This window comes from Delphinapterus leucas, unplaced genomic scaffold, assembly GCF_059928025.1.
Source record: "Delphinapterus leucas isolate spDelLeu-1000000601 "Yukka" unplaced genomic scaffold, BTC_Dleu_Yukka2 spDelLeu_asBTCV2_sq25, whole genome shotgun sequence".
NCBI lineage: Eukaryota > Metazoa > Chordata > Mammalia > Artiodactyla > Monodontidae > Delphinapterus > Delphinapterus leucas.
In genome coordinates, this window is record NW_028322234.1 from 6162314 (window position 1) to 6183925 (window position 21612).

The following is a 21612-nucleotide window of genomic DNA, read 5'->3' on the forward strand; positions in this document are numbered from 1 at the left end:
CCAACGCCGCTCCTCATTGGCCGCCACCTCTTGCATCACTGACACGCGCCGGCAGACGCGCCCGCCACCACGTAGCGCGCGCAGGCCCCGCCCCCTCCGGAAGCCCAAAGGGGGAGAGAGGGGCCTGTCCCGTAAGCGGAAGGAAGGAACGGGGACCGTAAAGCCACAAGGGCTCTTCAAGCGGTGGGGTGGCCCGGGGGACCGGGGACGGGGTCCCAGAGCACAAGCAGGAGGGGCGGGCGGGAGCGTTAGGCCCTGCCACGTCGGTGTCTGTGAGCGGGCGATCGAGTTCGTGGGTCAAACCTCGATGTCCGGGCTGCATCGGCGCCCCCCAGCCAGATTCCTGATGGCCGGCGGCGGACAACGAAGGTAAAAGACCAGACCTTTCGGGGAGAGAAACCGAATTGTAAAAACCTCTCCTTGGGCCAAATTCTTTCTGCAAACCGGGAGCGAACTCCCGTGGCTGGACTCCAACAGAGGGGCCAACCTCAGAGCGCCCCGGAGCACGTTCTGGGAACTCGATGTGCGCTGTGCGGTGAAACGAAGATGGTATTACCATCTTCATTTCACCGACTGACGGACTGAAGCCCAGAGAAGGGAAGCGACGTGGCTTAGATCCTCCGGCCAATTTGGGAGCCGTGGTAATGGCAGCCTCCTCGGGCACCTGTCTCTAGGGGATCTGCAGGAGGGAGGGGCGTGATGCTGGCCCCGAGTGCTGACGCCCAAGAACCGGCTGGGATAGAGCAGCCCCAAGCCGCAACGGAGGAAAACAAAACGGTGTTTTCAGCAAGATGATCTTATACTGAAGGACTTTGTTCGAAAAGTCATGTACTTCCAACTTTTGGGGGGATAGGGAATGTTAAAATTTCCTTCTACTGTGTCCTTACTTGGCAAATTAAAAAGTGACAGCCCAACTTGATCCCCAAAGGTTGGTGGCAGGTCTTAGCTTAACCTTGTGTTCTCAAAGGCAGGCAATATTTGTACCCTAGGGCTGACCAGATACTCAGACACAGGACAGGTGGTCCCTGGAGGGGGTGGGGGAGCAGTGACCTCCCTCAAAGCCCAGGCATGAGAGGACAGGCTCATGGGATGCCAACCTGCACCCTAATAGTTTCCAGCTGTGCCTGTGACCCTTTGTCACAAGAATAATGTCACCCTCAGGATACCCACAGGTCAGCTGGCCATATTACAAAGTGAGAAAACAGGCACAGTGGACTTAGGAAACTAGTTACTCCACAGCACAAATGGTCCTGCTGACATGCTTTCCTTTTTTCCACCCTAAAGCCTGATGATTTAATTTAGTCCTCACAACTCTGGGGTAGCACTTGCAGCTCCCAAATGGGGACAGGTGCACAGGAGTAAAGTGATTAGCCCAGATCCATACAGATGGTAGATGGCAGGGGCAGAGTTCAACCTCACACTGCCCTTAAAGTTACTTCACCTACTTTTTCTAGGAGTGGGTGTGTCCTGCACCACGGCTATGTCAGAATTCCCCACTGGCTCTGAAACTGTGGTTCTGGGTTGACTGAATGTTCCTGGACCCCGTGGTTTGCCTTGTGGGGCTGCCCCTCTAAAGGGGTAGCTGCTTCCTTACCTGTGAAATTAAGTAGATATGGACAAGACCTATTCCAGAGTGATAAAAACTAGAAAGCCGAAGCATACAGTTTCAGAGACACGGGGGATGAATTAAAAGATTATCAAGGAAGTCAAGGAAGAAAAGTTATTTTTTAAAAAGTCAGCCCCAGCCAGACAGTAAGACAGCCCCAGGCCTGCATGGGGAGCTGGCAGCCTGGGGCTAGCTAGGGCCAAGGGCTAGGCTGCCAAACACAGCTTGGAGCCATGCCATTTAAGAACTACAAATATTTTAGGGGGCAAGTAAGACAAGGTCACTGAGACCTGGGTTGTGGAGCCGGCTTGGGAGGGCTTCTTTCTGGGGAAGATGAGGTCTGGATGGAGACAGATGTGGCCCCTTGTTCTGTCACCCAAAGCTAGCAGGTGACGACTCTAGAGATGTGGGAGGCATCGTGGCCCTGAGTGAATGAAAGGCAAGGTGGAGGTCAGTCTCCATGCAGAAGGCTAATAGGCTGACTTTGTGACTTTGCCCTGCCCACCTCCCCACGGTCTGGCTAGCTGTGGGGCCTGAACCGTGGATATGGGGTCCAGGTCTTGGCTAATCCAGAATCCAGAAAGGGCAGATATGGCTGTAAAGGACCAAATTAAAAACAGTTCTCAGACTGGTTTGTGCAAATGTTTTTTTTTTTTTTATTTCCACATTTATATCACAAGGTGTCCATTTACTGGACCAAATAGCAAAGTTGCTCCCTTCTGCGTCCTGAGAACACAGAAGTCTAGGTACTGTACATTCACTAAGGCTCCTTGTTTTTGCAAATCGCGTTTATGACAAATAACCATAAGGCAAACGAATCTAAAGGAATGGTTATGAGTGTTTCCAGCGTACAGACAGGTCTCTTCTCACCCAACAGTACAGCTTACACACCAGTAGCACCCACGGTTACTTTTGTGTTTTCTGGGGAGGAGACTCTAGAAAGGTGAACTTTTCTAGATATGTGCAGGAAGGGGAAAATGAAGAGGGAGGAACAAGGAACGTTATTCGTTTGATGGTCAGATGGAAGAGGGGGGTAAAATAAACTCCAGAAAACTTAAATTTTTGCAGCATTTCTTTAAAAATTGGGTTGTAACTGAAACCAGATACAAATGTGTGGACGCCCAGGGAGCATGGGTCAAACTGGCTGGCAAGCTGGCCTGCCTGATGCCAGCAGCTCGCTAGAGCTGAGAAGCTTCTGGCACCATGATGGAAAAGCTGGCCAGGTGGGGTGCAAACAGAGGCCACAGCGTTGCCCACTGCCTCAAACACTCAGGGCCACGTTAAAAAACAGAAAATGCAGAGATGAGATGCGTGCTTCTGTTGCTGTGTTAAAGGTAACCTCTTCCACAGGTTTTCTGTGCCTGCCTGCAACTGAGGTCCCAGCTCACCGGGGGCTGGGAAGCGTCCACACCTCTTCCGGGGTGGGGGGCTAACGCTTTTTATAGCTGGTTTGCTATAGAGTTCTGAACTCACTTTGCTGGCCTTCCTTCCACGCGGTCCTTCCTTTGCAATTTTGTTAGTAAACTGGTAGCAGCATTTCACAAAAGAAGGAGAATTTTGAGGGAAGAGCACAGAGAGACCTAGAGACTCTCGTTCCCTCTCCCTCCCACCCCAGGCCGGACCTCCCCCCACCCTCCGGATTCCCAACCACTGGAGGCGCCGGGCTCTATGGCTGACTGCAAGGTGGGAATGCACTTAGAGCCCGACAGGCCAGTCAGTCCAAGCAGACATAAGGCAGAATGTTCAACCGCCCGTCGTCGCCGTGCGGGTCGAGCGATATGCACTGCGTCCAGTCATACCAGTTACCCTGTGTGTCATGACACCCGTTCACCCCCGGCCACTGACGGGCCTGGATCCTGTCCAGATCGTCCTGCGTGACCTCACGGCTTAGCCCTGGGAGGTCCGTGGGTGGGCTGTGAGGCACCAGCACGTGCGGCTTCCGGGCCCCGCGCCGAGTGCTCTCCTCCTGCTTCAGGTACTCGGACATGAAGTGGTGAGCGCCCGGGGTCTGTGCACCCGACGACGAGAGCAGGCTGCTCTGCTGGCTCAGGTAGGACTGGATGATCTCGTTGCGCGACAGCTCCTTCCAGTTCGTCTGTTCAAAAGGGCTCTGGAGGCTGGCCTTGGCCTCGGGCTTGTCCAGCTCTGTCCTCGGCTGCTCCGTGTGCACAGGGCTGTCGGCCCGCACTGGCTCTTTCTGGGTCAGAGGTTTGATCTGTCTCGTCATGGGGTCAAAGGTGAGCTTCCGCTCTTTTAACCGGACAGGCTTGACACCTGCCTCGGCCACCTGCCCGTCCAAGTTAACCGTGTAGTCACGAGGCCGGTACCTCTTCTTCTTTTTGCTGTCCGAGCCACCGGAGGAGGCAGCATCGCTGTCTGCCTTGGAGGAGTCCGGGGAGAAGCCTGCCCGGGGCAGGAGGGGCTCGGCCGGTGGCAGCCCTGCCTTGCAGCCCGACCCCGCGAGCCGCTGGTGGCCCTCAGGCTGCTCCAGCCAGCGCACCGGGCTCTCTGCGCTGGGCAGCAGCTCGAGCCGCCGCACGGGGGGCGTGGACGGCTGGGCCAGCGGAAGCGGTGACGGCACCTGTGTGGCATCGAGTGACTGGGGCCGAGGCGAGGGACTGGGCATGGAGCCCTTGTATGTGTATGGGCTCCGCTGCCGGGCAAAGGAGCCCTCGTGCCGTGAGTTCCGGGGACTGAAAGAGCAGCGAGGCGGCCCCTTGGGGTGGGGGGGACCTGGAGTCTCGTCCACCCTGTCCAGCTGCTGCAGCACCACAGCCTTCGTCTGCAAGCAGGGCCTGGGGGGCTTGCCCAGACCCGGGGAGCTGGTGTGTGGCCTCACGGCATTGACGGGGATCTTGCCACTGTGCTTGTCATTCTCGCTGTGCTCCAGGCGGCTGCCCTCGGGGCCCACGTGCCCGCTGCTGTTCAGGGGGCCGGGGAAGCTCTCAGGGCTCCCACTGATCCCATTGGTGGGGAGGGGGGACGAGTTGGCTACCAGGGAGTCGTGGCTCACTTTGGAGACCCTGGGAGGTGGCCCAGGGTGACCGAGGTCGCGCTGGTCCCCCCGGCGCTTGCGGCTGCCCAGCCTGTCCAGCCGCTGCCCGGGCAGCCTCTGGATGTCATTGCGGTTCTTCAGGTCATGGATGCTCTTGGGCGGGCCGCCCGCCCCTGCCTCCGGCCGGCAGTTATGGGCGCCCCCGTTGGCCGAGCCGGGGGCACCCGCCAGCCCCCGCAGTGCAGCCTCATTCTGGTGCACGGGCTCGATGAGCTTCTGCCAGCTCCGCAGCAGCTTCTTGGCCCGCTTGGCGAGCTCCTCGTTCTTCGTCTTCTTGCGGACGTCGTTGATGAGCTTCCCAAGTCGGGTTTCCTACAGCCAGAGAGAGACGATGACACACTTTTAGGACAGGGACACCCCATGAAAAGGGAGCTGAGACAGAAATGGGGGGAAGGGCCCCATGTCTCTGAAATGACCCCACTGGCCCCTAAACCACTGGCCTCCCAGACACAAAACCTACGAGGATTTTGGGTCCCTTGTGACATTTAAATTCTCAACTCCCAAGTCCTCAGACCTTATGGTCCCAGAGACGGCAGGCTCAGAAGCATCATCTCACAGGCTCCCAACTCCTGGAGGCTGTGGACGGACCATTTAAGGCTACTGCAAAGCATCCTGGGGGAGCACGTTGTGGCAAAGGCAACAGCAAACAGAGGGCCCTGAGCCAGCGTCACTCACTGGAACCTCCGCTGGGCATGCACCCCAGAGTGTGCAGGGCCTCCTGCAGAGAAAGGGGCCCCAGACTAAAGCCACCCATTTCCTGCAGTGCCTGTGGGAAGACGGTAGGTACTCTTGGAGCATGTGCTGTGGGCTGGCACAGTGCAGGCCAGGAAGGCACGCCCCCCTCACTCCTCTTAAGGACCCACTGGGCCAGTGAGCAAAGTCTCTGAGGCTCCAAGAAGCCAGGAAAGACCTGGGTTGGGGCAGCCCAGGCCCGGCCCTCACTGCCCTCCCTAGTGTTCAGGCCAGAAATGCTCACCTCCAGTGCCTCTTTGGTAATGGGGTATTTCTCCAGGCTGGAGATGACTTCCTGCACCGCCACCATGTTCCGGATCTGCAAAACAAGAGCTACTGGTCAGACCCCAGGCACTTCTCCCCATGCCAGCCTGCTCCAGAACGCTCCCTTTCGCGAGAGCCAGTGGAGCCAGCATCACCAAAGCCCCCACCTCGTGCAGCCTCCTACCTGCTCCCAGGGGCCAGCATGGCACCCAGTGCACACCCTCCAGTCTGCCTCCTCTAGTGCATGGTGACCAGTTTACCATGAGCCTGTCTATGGACACGCCCACCTGTCCAAGTGGCTGTCACACAACTGAGATTCACTGTGTTTATGAAACAAGATTTCCTCTTCATATGGGAGATGCACTCCAATCTGCCATCTGATGGGAGGTTGAAGGATTTATCAAATAAAGTGCACCAAGTTGAAAAGAGCCATACATAATAATCTAATCAATTTAGTTAAATTAATGAGATCTCCAGAGTTCATCTAAAGACACCACAAGGAGAGCAAAAGTCAAAGTGGGAGAAGACCAATGCCACAGGGCCCCGAGGACCCATCTGGAGCATACAGAGAACTTGGGCCAGGAGACACGAATAGGAACTGGACAAAACAGGAGATCGTGCAGCAGTGCTCAACTCTCTTAGTCATCAGCAGATGCAGACCGAACCCACCAGTGGCTGCTACACTGCATACACACCTGACTGGTGGAAATGGGGTCTGACAATACCAGGTAGTTCTGGGGTGCAGCCAACTCTGGGGAGCGATGGGGCTGTGTCTAGTCAAATCAAACACGTGCGTGTCTCATGACCAAGCAATTCTATCCCTCACACGATACTTGCTACGAGCCAGGCCCTGTTCTACCAAGGTCTGTTTCCACATAGCACTACCTTGTTGAATTATCACAACCTCAAGGGGAAGGTACTATTATTACCATCACATTTAATGAATGGGGATGGCACAGAAAGGTGTGGGTCATGTGGTCATATGTTATAACAACACCAATGTCTTCCAGGAGTTGAAGGAACAGACTGAGAAATTCAAGAGCACTAGAAATGAGCACACTGCAGCTTCAGTGCATTAACAAGGTGAAGTTCAAACCACGAAGGATGAAAAGTCACAGAAAATACATATTGTTGATTCCAATTACACCAAGCATCACAGCACACTCAAAAATTAACTCAAAATGAATCCCAGACCTAAATGTGAAAGCAAAAACTCTAAGGCTTCTAGAATAAACAGGAGAATACCTTTTCAACCTTGGGGTAGACAAAGATTTCTTAGGAGCCCCAAAGCACTAATATCCAAGAAAAAATACAAACTGGGCAGTGAGGAGGCCGGTCCCACAGGGACGAGGCCACCCTCTCCCTGTCCCCAGCCCTGGGATTCTGGCCCTGACAGGGTCCTGGGCTTGCCACATGGCCTGTCTCCACTCCAGTGACCTCACCCTGGTATATTTAGAGCCCTGGGTCCCCACAAGCTTATGAACCAGCAATCCCCGCAGAGCGAGCCCAGCGGCACAGAGTGTCCTTGTCCTTGGGCAGACACTGTCCTGCTGCCAGACAGGAGGGGGGAGGCAGAACACCTGAGCAACCCTAGGGGCTGGCAGCAAGCTGGCACTGTAGACCTCACACAGCTGGAGACCCTCCTGGAGGCTGCACAGGGGCGGGGATGCGGTAAGGCTTGCAGGCCCCACTGTCACAGCTGAGCAGCTCCTGCACTCGGGCGGGTGTGCAAGAGAGGCTTTCGGCTTTGAGGAGGCTCTCAGGCTCTCGGCCCTGTGGAAAGTACTACGTCCTCTGCCTTCTTCTTTCTGCCCCTGCTGCATTGAACTTCAGGACCCCTGAGGGCTCATCCCTCTGGCTCCGCTCTGGCCCCCACTCTGGCCATGATGGCAAGGGCACTGAGCACTGTGTGGGGAGCATCACCTGGCATTCTGGAGGCAGTCAGGCCCTTGGGACCAGGAAGTGGACCAAGCCCTGCCCTCACCACACCAAACAGGCAGGAGTCCTGGGGTCTATGCAGTGCCAGGTTGGGCCTCCAGCCTCAGACACAGCAGACAGTGACACCCCGGCAGCCTGTGGCCCTTGCCTCCCACCCTCGATGAGAGGACCCTGTGCATAGCAGGGACGCCAAGGCTCAGATATAGATAGCCAAGGGGAGGCTCCCATCCAGGCTCCAGGCCTATAAAAAGTCCAGCACAGGACCCGTGGGGCAGGGAGATTGGGTGTCAGGTACCAGGCAGGCCAGGGGTACCTGTGGTGAGGGCAGCATCTGAGCAGGGCCTCCCAGGGTGGACAGGAGAAGCCCCAACACCTCAGGAGATGGTGAAATGGCACCAAAGCCCTGGAGAGGGGAGAGGGGTCCAGAGCAAAGACAGTGGCATAAGTCAGGAGGCCAGGAGGAAGAACAGACCCAGGGGAAGTAAGCTGGCTACACAACCTGCCTTCCATTAACTTCAGCCACTGTGGGAGCTAAACTGCTCCCACTACCCCAACAGGCCACCCTGTTGCTAGGTCCTTCCTGGCACCCATCTGTCTGAAAATATACTCACTCACGATCACAGCAGAGACCGTGCCATTACTGTGCGGGGAGGAAGCCTCTGAGCTACTCCCAGGCACTGCTCTCAAAGAGGGCTTTGGGGCAGCTCTACAGGTCATAGTGCTCAAGGGTCACTCACACCCTCCTGCTGTCAGGAATAGCCTGGCACGTCTGTGGCCCTTCTGTCCTTTGGATATCTCCCTTGGGATTCATTCCCAGGGAATGAAGTCAAACCAAAACTAATAAACAAAAAAACCACCTCTCAAAACTATATGCCAAACAGCTTTCCCCAAAAGGGCAGAATTCACACATGAGGGACATCTGAACACCTGCAGCCTCATCTTCTCATTAGGGCTCCTTCAACAGATACAGATTAATGTGAATTTCCTCAATAATTAGTGAAGCCAAATGTCACCTCCTTTCTACTAATGCTGACTTCCCATGTGAACTGCTCACTGTCCCAGCCCACTTACTTTCATTATTTGACTGGCCTCTTTATTGCAAGTAAATACCGTCCCAGGGTGGTGCTGTCTGCCCCTGTGCACACAGGTGCCTAAATGTGCTCAGGGCTGGCGCTGCAGAGGGAGGTGTCAGGAGCGGGGAGGGCTACTCTGGAAGGGCAGGGCGCAGGTGAGGTGGGCCAGGCAGTGGGGGAGCACTCAGAGCAGAGCAAAGGCAGGGCAGGAAGTCAGTGGGCAGCCCAGGGTGTGGCCCAGGTGAACACAGTCAGCTGGTGACCACTGGTGGAACTGACTCTGTTACTACTGCGCCGAGTGCTTGCGGATCCTAGACTGGAGATTCATGAGGGACAATCAGGTATCCACGGTCAGACAGGAAAGCGAACGAACAACCATCCCAGGCAGAAAGAAGGTGAAGCAGCCAGTGTCTCCACATGGAACACACGGACACCCCCTAAACTGGCCTCCTCCAGGCCGGCTCAGGGAGAGGAGAGAAAGAACCCTCCTCAAACTGTCCTCACTCTCACCTCAGGGACGCCCAGGGGCACACGCTGGGAGGCGGGGAGGGAACGTTCCTCACCACTGACCCAGTTCCCAGGGTTCTTATGCAGACCTCCCACCACGTGAGAACCAAGGGCAGGCGGGGAAGCAGCAAGGCCTGCCTTCTAGTGAGCCCCTCATCACTTGCTAAGTCACTACTCCAGCCAGCCTAACCCACGACATTTGCGGCTCAACTCACGGGAGGAAGGAAGGGGTGCTGGACACGCACAGGTGACAGGACCAAGGCAGGACAGCAGCCCTCAGAAGCAGCCTGGGTAAAAGTGTGGACTACACAGTGCAGGATGCCACCACTCCCACATCACATGTCTGAAAACTGTTCTGTGAACTGGTTCAGTGGTCTGAACCTGGATCCACGTGCAGAGGTGGGGACGGCTCAGGGCGGACAGACCCACCACTGACCAGCCTCCTCCTCGTGGTAATTCAGGGGATAGGCCCAGGCCCTGAGTAATTACCACCCTGTGGGGGATTTCCAGCCCTGATGTGAAACAAGGAACTGAGACTTCTTTGGAGTCCGCAAGGCCCCTTGCTCACTGCTCCCTTTTCTCCAGGCATCAAGGGCTCCTGCTCCACCCGAAATCCCCAATCTCTCACTAATTAAGCTGGACCTGTGCAGTCCTGGTGGCAAAGAGGAAACCCTGTACTCCCCAAGTCCAAGCACTGGTGAGACTCAAGGGCAGTAAGCCAGGGCAGGCCCACCCAGCCTGACTCTCTTCACAGGACCACTACTTGTTGGGTTCCTCCAGGGGCCAAGGTCTCTAGTTTTTCTCCCTTGAAACTCTACTTTACAGATAAGAAAAAACTGAGGGTCCAGGAAGGTAAAAGAGGTCCAGTGCTCACCACGCAGCTAGAAGGCAGTGGAGTGTGGCTTTATGCTAGCCTGGCACAGGATCTGCCCAACACACACGGCCCAGCTGGTGCTTTACTAGGTAGGGTGAGGGAGGGCACGCAGACACCACCAGGCTGGTGATGCTGGCATCCCACCCACATACTCTCTCCGACTTGCCACAGCAGGGAAATGCACAGGTTACAAGAGTTCCACACAGGGCTGGCTTCATGCCCAGCAGCACCTATGGATGGCCAGGCTGCCTCTGTCTACCCCCAGGGTGCACTGGAGCCAGAGAGGTCCCCACGCCCACCCACAACATCAGGGGCTTGAGCCCACCCTCAACGCTTGCCCTAAGCTGCAGGACACTTGGTAAACGACAATGGCACTGGAGCCTCTCCCTGCCAGGCCCTGGAAGGAAATGGCACACACCGAGGATGGACTCACCCCGCCTGTCTAGCCAGGTCCTGACCACACTGTGGCCCTGCATCTATGCAGCACAGCCCACACCAACTCCTTCAGTGGGCTCAAAGCCCGCCGGGTCAGCAGCAAAAACTAGTTCGCTTTAAAACCAACCACGTGTAAGTCACTTTTTTTTCTTTTTCTTTTTAAAGCAGAATAGTCTAGACTAGAATTTACAAAACCCACTTAGCTCGAAAGGATTTGGAAGTGTTCATCAGCAACCAAGCAAGCTGTCCTTCCAAACCAAAACACGACACAGATGGCACCCAGAAGCAAGCAAACCTCGAGCCTTTCAATGTGCTGAGCATTGTAAGGCCATCCTTGGCTGAGTCACTGTGCCCTGCAAGCCACACAGTGGGCGTCAGTCGTGTCCACGCGGATGAAAGAGGCTTTGCCAGGCGAGTGCGTGTCTGTGATTTGGTTCCAGTCTTACTCTTTTCAGCCACAGCAAGTCTTCCCGCTTCTGATGAACTCCACATGTTCCCAAGGTGGGTGCTATTCTGTGACCCTAACTGCTTCTACTGCAAGTCAGTGCAAGAGGCAGTGCCTGCATCTCCCAGAAAGCCTGGCGGTGACCAGCCCGTGTCCCACCCCATCTCCCTGAGCGAGGAAAAGAAGTCAATGTGCCTTGATTCTACCTCTCAGCTAGGAAGGTGCAGCCTCCTGGCCCTGTTCTGCCTTGCCTGGTACCACAGCCAGGCAGGAGCCAGGGGAACCTCCCTCAGGCAGGTGTCATGCCAGCGCCCTGCCTGGCAAAGGCTCCTTCCTCTGCCAGGACCCCATGGGAATCTCGCACTCAAAAGGGTGAAGTTTCTCTCATTCACGGCTTCTGAGAGGAAGAACGACACTGGGGCAGGGGCTGTGTCTCAGCCGCAGCCACCAAGCTCACCACTTGCAAAAGCACAAAAGCACTTCCTCATCGGTGGGGCCCATCTGCTCCCCAGGAGCATCCACAGCTGGAGGATGGCCACTGCCTGCGTGGCCCTGACTGTTGTACACTCACAGCCCGCAGAGCCCCCATGGCCAGAGCAGCCGACTGCAGCTGCAACTCGGCCCAAAGGCAGCAGGCAGAGCACTGCTTGCACCTAATGAGCAGCCCAGGAAGAGGAAGCCCAGGGCCCAGGAGAGCAGCCACGAGCAGCTACCATCCATGGGACCTCTCCGAGAGGCTTGCAGAGGTGAGAAAGGGCCCTCTCCACAGTGCTGGTCCTCTCTCTCAACTGTCCCAGCAGCTCTTCCCAACAAAACTACAAACTTAAATGCTCTTGACCTCTGAATCAGGTCAACATACAATTCTTGTTGTAATTCAGCCCTTTCTGAGAGCACAGGAGCTCTCAACATGTCATCTGGGAGCTGGTTCGTTCCTACACTGATACAACTGGATAGTCAGAAAGCCAAGCAGAGCGTTTTCTATCTGCATCCATGCTCGCAGAAGAGTCCAGGTGGCAGTGCATCTGATGACAGCACGCCGGGTGAGGTTTCCTCCCTCTCAGCCATGCTCTCGTGGGAACAGCCAGTAAGAATACTAGCTGCGCAAGACGAAACACCCGACGCCCAGGGGAGGGGCACACACAGTGCTCAGCCCACACACACGTAGAATACAGGCGATCCAAAACTAGAACAAGCCAGCTTTTTAGGAGGTGATGGGGCCAACCTCCAAGAGAATGCTAAGTGAAACAGCGAGGTGACAGCAGTGCACTCTTGTGCTGCCGGTGAAAAACGCCTGGTGCTGGGGCTGGGCAGAGAAGCAGCCGGGCCAGACCTGGCTTCCAATGCTGGTCCAACTAATAAGACTTAAAGCAAGACCAGCCACCAACCTGAGCCCAGCTCTCCCTCTGGCAGCTGGAAAGCCTGGGCGGAATGTTGGGAAAACCACAGACTGTGTTTGTAGATCCTCAATGGCACACTGACCACCATCCTGGGAGACTGTGCCCACAGCTGCCAGGCCAGGAGAGGGTCCTGTGCACTGTCCGCCAGGCCGCTCTGGGGTTTCTAAGATCCCTTCAGGCAGCACAGTGCCTAGTGTGGCGCCAAAAGTCTGCCAGTCTGCTCCTGGGCTGCTATAGGATCCTGAGAACAGGGGATATCCTAGAATTTCCCTCAACAAGTCACCAAATGCAGGCCTGGTGGATGCAGGAAGGGCTGGTTATGGCCCAGTCCTGAGGCATATGTAGAAATGGCCAGAGGCAAGGACAGAAGTAACAGATGAGGCACCACAACTGAGGCTCAGCTGAGCGGCCAGGAGCACCAAAGTGGCGATATCAAGCAGGCTCCTTTAGGACATGAGAAGGACTATGGAGAAGAGAACCAAGGACATACCCCTTCTCAGAGGGCTTCAAGCCCAGAACTGGTCCCAGAACCTGAGGCTGCCAATCCTAGATGGGTAAAAGTGACCACACCCACAACCGACGACCAGGACTCCCGTGGTAAGCAGTAAGAGTGTGTTACAGACACGTGACTGACTCGCAGGGTCTGGTGGCCCTCACTTTCCTGGGCACTCCACACGGGGTCACCAATGTCTGTTCTAAGCTGGGTGGATGTGAAAAGAGTAACAGGAACTGCCAGAGCCTGGGTGGGGGCCACACTGGTTAAGTCATTTGGTGAGTCACAGGGTTAAGTACGGAGGAGCCCATGTCACCTTCCGCAGAACAGGAATCTGTGAGATCCGCAAACTCACCAGGCCCTAAAGGTAATTGAGGGAGGGTATGCCTGTCCTACATGACACAGCAACCATCAGGCAGGACATGGTCTAATGGGCTGCGTGAACTCCATATCACATGCTCCAGGGCAAAAAGCACCAGAGAAGACTGTACACAGGAGGTGAGCAGAGAGCCCTGAGCCCACCCACCTATTCCCTCAGCCACTAAGTGGGAAGATGACAGAAGCTTCCTACAGGCTCCTGGGAGGGGGACAAGAGATACACACATGAACACCCAGGACAGGGCCTGGCTGGCACACAGTAAGCGCTCAAGACAGGGGGTCACCACAGAGCCTGTCATGGGACTTGAGAGGGATCAGGTTCAAGGCCACCTCTTTCCCCCACCTGCTGCCCTGGGCTCTGTGTGGAGCTAGAAGAACAGCAGTGGGCATGGGGACTTTCTCAGTGGGCATTCCTGCAACAGGGGCCACCGTGGAGAAGACCAAGGACATCGTCACATGGAACAGGAAGGTAAGTCTGTGCACTGTATCAAACATCATTTAAGGATGAACACTCATACCCCAGGACCCAGCAATTCCACTCTGGGGTAGGGACCAACAGAAATGTGAGCATGCATGTGCTGAGAATGGTCAGAGCTGCCATATTCAGAACAGCCCCATCTGAAAACCACCCACGTGGCCACCAACAGTATAATGGATGACTAAATCATGGTCTAGCCATTCAACGTCGAATGAACACACTACTGCTACTCACAACATCAAAGATAAATCTCAAAACAGGCTGAGTGAAAAAGCCAGGTACAAAAGAATACATTCTGTACTGGATTGGAAGCTCAAAAGCAGGCAAGACTTGTCCATGGTGACGGAAGTCAGGGAAGTTGGGGGTGCAGAGACACTAGGAGAGGGAACAAGAATGGCTTCTCGGGAGAAGCTCTATTCTATGACCTGGGTAGGGGTTTCTGGGGTATGTTCACTTCATAAACGTTCACTGAGATGTAATACTTACAACTTGTGTACTTTTCTGGCTATATGCTACACTTTAATTGGTCTTAGAGGCCATCCCATCCTAGAAACAGATGCCAGCGCTACTGGGGTTGAAGAGGAGGGAGAGGTGTTGGCGAGCCAGCCCCTCACCCCCCACTCGGCAGCAGAGACCCTCTCAAGGTCTGAGAACTACCGCACCAGGAGCCCAGGCTACCTCTGAGATACCCAGTGTGTGCAACGCTTCACAGCTCACAGAGCAAGGTGTCCACACGCTCCTATCCTGGGCAGAGGCCAGTCTGGGGAAAACAAGGGCGCTCTTTAGGTTCCATGGAAAGAGCACCGAGCAGGTCAGAGTCCCCAGGAAGGAGCAAGCTCTAAAGTTACTGGAGAGAGGCAGGCAGGCAGGCAGCAACCACTGCCTGGGCATCACTAGCCAGCATCCTGGGTGGGTGGGCAGGCAGGCCTCTGTCTCCTACCACACAGTGGTTCTCTCCTGAGACCACAGACTTCCAAAGTAGGTGTTATGCCACTTCCACAATGAGGAAGCCAGGCTGCCCATTACACACCTGGCCACAGTTTCATTACTAACCTAACCTGCTAATCCTGTGCAGTTAGCCCATACCTGCCTCCACACAACAGGCCATCAGCAAGTCGTATTGGTGACAAGGGCAGAAACAGCTGGCTCAAGGGAGAACAGTGGAACAATTTGGATAAGGAAAATTCTGCATGCCTACACCAGGAATGAAGATAGCAAAGAAAGACTAGATATTAAAGTGGGGGAGGCAGATAACATTCAAAACTCAACTTAATCTGCCATATTAAGAGGCCAAAAATGAAAAGCCTTATGATCATTTCAACAGATGTAGAAAAAACATTTGACAAAATTAAACATCCATTCCTGATGAAAACTCTCAGTTGGCTAGGAGTGGAAGAGAACTTCCTCAGCTTGATAATACCCACGGCTAACATCATACTTGATGGTGAAGGGCTGAATGTTTTCCCCCAGGAACAGGTACAAAACAAGGACATGTGCTCACCACTTCTATTCAGTCTCATCAGGAGATTCCAGCTAGTGCAATAAGGCAAGGAAAAGAGATAAAGAAAGGGAGGGAGGGAGGGAGGGAGGGAGGAAGAAAAACCATCCAGTTTGGAAAGGGGGAAGTAAAACTGTCTTTATTCACAAATAACAGAACAGTCTATATGGAAAATCTTATAGAATCTACAAAATAAGAATAAGTGAGTTTAGCAAGGTGGCAGGATATAAGTTCAATATAAAATTCCACTGTATTTCTATATGCAAGCAACAAACATTCAGAAACTGAAAATTTAAAAACCAATTCCATTTACAATAGCAATTAAAACTATGAAGAAAATAGATAGCTAGTGGGAAGTAGCTGCATAGCACAGGGAGACCAGCTCAGTGCTTTGTGTCTACCTAGAGGGGTGGAACAGGGAGGATGGGAGGGAGGCTCAAGAGGGAGGAGATATGGGGATATATGTATATGTATGGCTGATTCACTTTGTTATACAGCAGAAACTAACACACCATTGTAAAGCAATTATACTCCAATAAAGATGTTAAAAAAAAAAAACTATGAAGAACTTACAGATAAATTTGACAAAAGATGTAAGACCTCAACACTGAAAAGTACCAAACATGGCTGAGAGACACTAAGAGGCCTCAATTAATGGAAAGATATACCAAGTTAATAGCATGGAAGAGTCAATATTGTTAAGATGTCAGTTCTCCCCCAAACTGATCTATAGATTCAATGCAATCCCAATCGGAATTCCAGCAGGGTCTTTGGGAGAGATTGACAAGTTGATTCTAAAATGTATATGGAAACGCAAAGGTCCTAGAATAGCTAACAAACTTTGAAAAAAAGAAAATCAGAAGCCCATATTATCTGATTTTTAAGACATTATATAGTCAAGACAGTGTGGTATTGGAGCAAAAACAAACAAACAGATCAATGGAACAGAGTAGAGTCCATTTAACAGGTCCACACATACACGGGCAACTGATTCTTAACAATAGTGGTAAGGCAATTCAGAAGTGAACGAATAATCTTTCAACAAATAGTGCTGGAATAACTGGATAGCCATAGGCAAAAAACAACAACACTGAAACAAAACATCAAATCCTTGACCTCTATCTCACAAGACATACAAAAATGAACACAAAATGGATCATAAACCTAAATATAAGAGTTAAAACTACATAACGTACAGAAGAAAACACAGGAGGAAAATCTTAGTGACCTTGGGTTTAAAAGGCAAAGACTTCAGTAATATGAAACAAAAAGTACAAACTATAGAGAAAACAAACTGGATTTCATCAAAATTGAAAATCTTTGCTCTTCAAAAGATGACACTGTTATGAAAATGAAAAGGCAAGCCACCACTGGGAGAAAATATACATGAATCATATATCTAAGAAAGGACTTGTCTCTAGAATATATAAAAATCTCTTTCAATTCAATAATCAGGCAAAGAACCCAAGGGGGAAAACAATGGGGAAATGATTTGAACAGATTTTCAAATCTATCACCAAAGAAGAGCTATGCATGGCAAACAAATAACTGAAGAGATGCTCAGCACTATTAGCCATCAGGGAAATTCAAATTTAAAACACCATGAGATACCATTACATACCTATTAAAATAGCTAAAATTAAAAAAGATTGACCACATGGAGTGCTCATCAAAATGTGGGACAACTGAAACTCTCATATACTGCTGGTGGGGTGGGAGTATAACATGGTATAATCACCTTGGAAGACATTTTGACAGATTATTAAGCAACCCAAAAGTCCATCAACACAAGAATGGATAAACAAATTGTAGTATATCCATAAAATTAAATGTTAGCAACAGAAAAGAATGAACTATTCATATATATACAACATGCATGAATCTCAAAATAAATATTAATGAAAGAAGAGCCCAGACACCACCCTGCCAAAAAAGTACATACTGCATGATTTCACAAAGTTCTAGAAAAGGCAAATTAATCTACAGTGACAGTAAATCAGCAGTTGCCTGGGGATGGGGGTGGGCTGAAGGGAAGATTACAATGGGACAAGAAAAAACTTTTGGAAATATCTATTACCACGACTGTGATGATGGCTTCTCAGGTGTATTTACAGATCAAAATATATCTAATTGTACACTTTAAGTGTGCACAGTTTATTGTATGTCAATTATACCTCAGAGTTGTAAAGCAACTATGGAGGCAGATGACAGATGCGACAGGTCCTAGAAAAAGGAGGAGGGGTGGGAGGCAAAGAGAAGGAACACTTCTTTGTTGGAGGTTAGGCATCAGATGCCCCTCCTGGGCTCAGCCCTCCCTGGGGAGGTAGGTCAGACAGAAAGTTCCTTCCCCCCTTATGAAGACGAAATGAAGAAGTCTGTCATGCCTGGGCCTCCCAGGGGTATCATAAGGACTGCATGACAAAGGCACGTGTGTATAACGCACTCCTAAAAGCAGCAGGCATCAATCCATATATATTTTTTTTTCCTGGACATTCTGCTTGCCCCTGCAACACCTGTGCATCAACAGACTGCACATCCTAACTGTGGGCTTGGAAAAGGTGACTCCTGGCTTTCCTTCAGAAAACGCACTATGGCTGGAGCTGGGTGACAGTGTCTTATAGGTTGTGAAATGAAAGGCTCACTAGCCGCCGAGGACTGAACTTCAGGACATGTGCCCTCCTCAGCCTGCCTGTGGGGTTTTGTCATACTTCAACTGGAAACCCAGGAGAGGGAGCCAACTTCCCATGCTCACATGGGAAAGGCCAGTGGCCACAAACATCTACAGAAAGTCTTAGGCAAACAGCAGTCTGTTCTCCCCTCAAACAGTTGGTGTGAGCAATAACTTGTCTCCATCCTCCTGACATGAAAACAGCCTCAAAGCATCTGACAGCTTCTTTTCCCCCCTCACTCTTCATGGTTTTCTGCAATGTATTAAGCTTCTGTGACTGAAAGTGTCTGAAATCCTGACTTCCCTCAAGACAGCTGAGCTAGACCCTTACTACTCTCAAGTGTGAGTGAATGGATGAATGAATGAATGAAGGACGGATAGATAAATGAAGCCCCATCTTACTGTCCTTGGTTGCTGGGCACCATGTTTACTCCAATATTATAAACATCTCAAGGGTCTCCCTCTGCAGCAAGTCAGGATGTGCAGTCACCAAGTAAGTATCTCGAGAGCAAGCAGGCCTTGTCCAGTTTCCAGCTGTCATCTGTACTGGCCACCCCACAAGGCTCATGGGAACAGGGAGGTGACTCTCAGTGCTCCTCACACAACCCCCATGGAAGACAAGGCCAAGGGTACCATGGCTGGGTGGCCGGCAGAGGGAAAGCTGAGGCAAGGGCAGGAGAAGGCTGTGACCAGGGTGGCACAGGCTCTGATACTGCTCCAAGCAAACACGTTTGCTCAGCAGGGCCCAATGGCTTTGGAGAGAGTCTCCCATTTTCAACACAGTGGTCCTAGACGTCACCACAACCACAAATACTTTCTCCAAATTACCTTCTTGGCCACCCTGAAATGATTCCGATGGGTTACATAAAGCAGGAACAAGGAAAGCCAGGTGAGATTTTTGTGAAGGCAACATTAAAGCAATGGGGGGAACCAAACATCACAATCCACCATGGTAGTTCAGTGACAGCATGATCCACAAGCAGCAGCACTGCTTGGCATGGCGGATGAGTGGAAGTTTGCTGGTAGAAGGTGATGGAGGACCACCACGGCTCCCAAGGTCACTTGCTACCAAAAGCCAAACCAGCCGCTTCCTCCCAACCTTCCTTGCTGGGGACCCTGGGAAAGCATGACACCCAACAGCAGCCCCCGCTGGGCTGGCGTGGACCCCCATCGGCACTGCCTGCCTCAACCCAAACCACCTGCATCCCACAGGGCAAGGGGTGGCAAAATGGATCCTGAGGACAAGAGCCTGCCCCATGGCTAAATGTCACAGGACAGCCCTGCAGCGAGACACGAGGTCCCGGTCATCAAAAGTCCAAGGCAAGGCGGGACCCCAGCTGGGTTCCAGGAGAAGCGCCATAGCAGCTTTCCCTTGCTTTAAACATACCAGGCAGAGACTACTGAGGAGCACTGGGAACACAGAGGATTTCCATTTTTACTGTATTTCCTTCGGTGTATCATTTTCTAACATTACTTTCTCACTATTTTAAACCTATTTTTTGAAACTTTTTTAAAGGTCTGTTTTTGCCCCTTTTCATAATCACCATACAGGTGGATACCAAATACGACTGACCATGGCAACTAGGTGAGGAAACAGAGCACGAGTTTTTACTAAAACCTACATTCACATTAAAAAGGAAATTAAAAAGGAGCTCTACCTCACCCCTACCTGTCACTGCACCAAAACTGCTCTGCCCAGGCAACTTTTCACCAAAGCCAAGGACCTGTCAGCCCTGCCTCGTCTCATCTCTCGGACCCTGAGCAAATCCTGACATCCCTCCACATGCTCACATTCTTCCTCTTGGAGCTCTTCAAGGCACAACCCGAGACCCTTTCCTTCTCTCACTCCACTTCTCCGCTGCCTGAGCAGTCCCACCCCCAGGCAGCTCCACATCTGCATCTGGGGCCCAGGTGCCACCTCTGGACCCACCTGGCGGCACTTCTGCATCTCAAAGGCACTGAGGGTGTCTAGGTACCACTGGCTGACTCCATCCCTCCCCACCCTCAGAGGTGGGGCAGGACCCTCGGAGCAGGCAAGCCCCCTTTTCTCTCACCTCCAAATAAACACATTCACACTAGCCCAGTCAGACATGTCTTCTTTGGACCCTGATTTCAACCCCGAAATGGTGGACCTGAGCCCACCTCCTGGCCAACTTGTGATGGGCACTTTGTCTGAGTGTGCCCACATCCGGTCCCGTAACTTTTTATGCAGACTGACCATGTCTGACCTAACACAGTGCTGACCAGGCTCACGGACGGGGACCTGAGGCTTCATGGTGCCCAAGTTCTTCACCCTAAATATTTCGAGTTCTCCTCCACCCACTTTGGTCTTCCTTTTCTCTGAGAGTATCTTCTAGGCCACTACCTTTGTCACTCTTGAACCACAACAGCCCCAGGAGGCAGATGACAACATCATGGCTCAGGTCTGACACCAGAGGCCAAGCTCTGCAGGACTGTCTCCCCTGAGCCCCTCAAGCCCCCCGAGCCCCCACCAGCCTAAGCCATGGTCACGTTTCTCTGGCTGACCTTCCTGCTCTTGTCCAGAGCCTGCAACAATTATGTAGTTGAAATTGCATCACAGATAACTGTTTTTTTTTTTTCGTTTAACACTTCTTCCTGTTGTTACATAATCTTCATAATGATCTTGTTTAACAGCCAAACGTCCCATTAATGCATCATTTCCTTGACCTTCTCCAACTGCTGGGCATCCCATTTCCTTCCGGGTTCCCCGCAACCAATCTTGCAATGATCATCTTCACACGTACGACTTCCTTCTCTCATTTTTCCCTCAGAAATAAATTCTCAGGTGTTAAACTCTGTCTTAAGGGTCCAAATACTTTTATGGCAACTGGTTCTGCCTCAGCTATTTTTCACTCCCACCTTACACTATGCAATGACCCCATCACGAAGGGGAGGAACAAAGCAGGGCTGAATCTGATGTACCCTGCACAGGGTCCCCGAGAGGCGGGCCCACCTGTCTGGCAAACTGCCCTCAAATGTCGGAGCTGTTATCCTGCCCTTGTCATCTATCCCTTGACTCCACCAGCAGGGAAGGGAGAGAGAACCCAGGACACACAACCCTCCAGGACAGGCACTGAGACCACTCTGCTCACAACTGCTGACCGCTTCCTTGCACAGAAATGGGAGAGAACTGGGCCCCCTGCCTGCTGGCTCTAACTCAGAGGATGTTGGGAAGACAGGCAAGGATTAACGCGACTGTCACTCTACCTGGGGAGGGCTCTAACAGCCCTGCAGGGACACAATGGCACAGGGTTGGGGTTAGGGGGTGTGGATAGGAGCAAATATGGCATTAGCCTTGCTGAAACCTAGAGCAATTTTTACAGCCCAGTGGTGAGGTTACCAAGAGTGACTCTGAGATCTGCAGGGAGAACACAGCCAGAAGACAGAGCTGCCGTTTCCAAGGAGAAGGGCACCCTGCACACACTGAGAGGGAATGGCTGTCTCCAACATCAGGAAAACCTTGGATGCAGGAGCCAAAATCATTCAGACTGCACACTGAAACTGCCGCAGCCAACAAAGACAAGACACCAGAGTTCATTCACCAGCTATGTATTTACCAGGAAAATAAAAATGTATATGTGCTGAGGAGGAACTCAGGGAGCAGAGGGAGCTGGAGGGACTTACACTCAGGGTGGGGAAGGCAGGCGACAGACAAGCAAACAGGACAAGGTGACTGTACTGAAAGCTATGAAGAAAATAACCAATGTGACATGCTAGAGGAAGGCTTCCTCCAGAGCCTGGGCCAGGAGG

General features: G+C 52.4%; 1 protein-coding gene across 1 annotated transcript in view; it reads right to left on the reverse strand.

Annotated features, from left to right (window-relative positions):
- Nucleotides 1-82: 82 nt before the first annotated feature.
- MED26 (mediator complex subunit 26) overlaps nucleotides 83-21612 on the reverse strand; it is a 56364-nt gene continuing 34834 nt past the window's right edge. The window contains exons 2-3 of the mRNA XM_022558494.2: nucleotides 5638-5712; nucleotides 83-4973 (exon numbers count right to left, since the gene is read on the reverse strand). Coding sequence (XP_022414202.1) covers nucleotides 3321-4973; nucleotides 5638-5712 — 1728 coding nt within the window. The 3' untranslated portion in view covers nucleotides 83-3320. The remainder of the gene's footprint in view (nucleotides 4974-5637; nucleotides 5713-21612) is intronic.